This window comes from Trypanosoma conorhini, assembly GCF_003719485.1.
Source record: "Trypanosoma conorhini strain 025E chromosome Unknown Tco_14.4_contig_01608, whole genome shotgun sequence".
NCBI lineage: Eukaryota > Euglenozoa > Kinetoplastea > Trypanosomatida > Trypanosomatidae > Trypanosoma > Trypanosoma conorhini.
Window position 1 is genome coordinate 1 of NW_021705692.1, and position 987 is coordinate 987.

A 987-nucleotide genomic window follows, 5' to 3' on the forward strand; every position below is an offset into this window, starting at 1 on the left:
AAAACAGCAACAAAAACCTTTGCGTCCTTGTTACCCCTTGGGCGGCGGCGCGGGGATGGGGGGCGATCGATTTCGGCGGCGCCTCGTGAGGTTTTATGAGGTGCACAATCCTTCCTGTCTTTCTTCTGTGGATGCCATCTGGCAGACGTACCGTGATCGCGAAGAAGATCTTTTCAAAGTGCTGACTGACAAATATGGACCTGAACCTGTTCCCCAAGAAGGCGCTGGTGAATCGTCGCGGCAGCGAGGTTGTGGGCCGAACTGGCATCAGGGTCAGTTGTCGCTGTCTTTGGAGAAGTTGCAGCTGTCAAAGCAACCTCAAGAAACGACAGAGGACACTGAAGACGCAAAGAATCTTGCAGGGCCTAAAGTGAACTTGTCCTCGGCTCCCAAAAGGGTCGGCACCAATGCGGAGAGCGGGGTGCATTATCCTCGACAAGCAAATCTAAAAACTGAAAGAAATGACAATTTGCGAGAGAAATTAATTGAATTTTATCGTGTGCATAACAATTCCATGATCCCTTTTGTAGACGAAGTTATTGAGAGCTACCGTGACAATGAGGAAAGAATGTTTGAGGATCTTCACTGTCAATACAGGACGGCGAGGGAGTTGGTCCTGCCTGTGACTGCTTCTTCTTTCGACGACGTGAATGCTGTGATAAAACGTCTTAGCGATGCGCTTGAAATAAAAACGGCGGAGACTCTTGCGTTAAAAAAGGATAAAGAGTATCTTACAGAGGAGTTGACTGTATTCAATAAATTACAAGAAGAAATTCATGAACGCGAAAAACAGTTAAAGACACAGTTGTTAGCTGCTAGAGAACAGCTCCAAGAGTGCAACGGTGGCCCTGAATTGGAGCTTAAGACAGCTGAGGTGATTGCCTTAAAAAAAGAAAATGAACGACTCGCAAAGGAACTGGATGTTTCGAATAAACTTCTGGAAAATGTTCAAGAGAACGAGAAGATGTTAAAGTCGCAGTTGCTATC

General features: G+C 46.3%; 1 protein-coding gene across 1 annotated transcript; it reads left to right on the top strand.

Annotated features, from left to right (window-relative positions):
* Positions 1-55: 55 nt before the first annotated feature.
* Positions 56-985, top strand: Tco025E_10300 (uncharacterized protein; the record flags this gene model as incomplete). The annotated part of the gene is made up of 1 exon (XM_029377078.1): positions 56-985. A coding segment is annotated over one exon (930 nt), but the record flags the coding sequence as incomplete, so codon positions are not given.
* Positions 986-987: the final 2 nt, after the last annotated feature.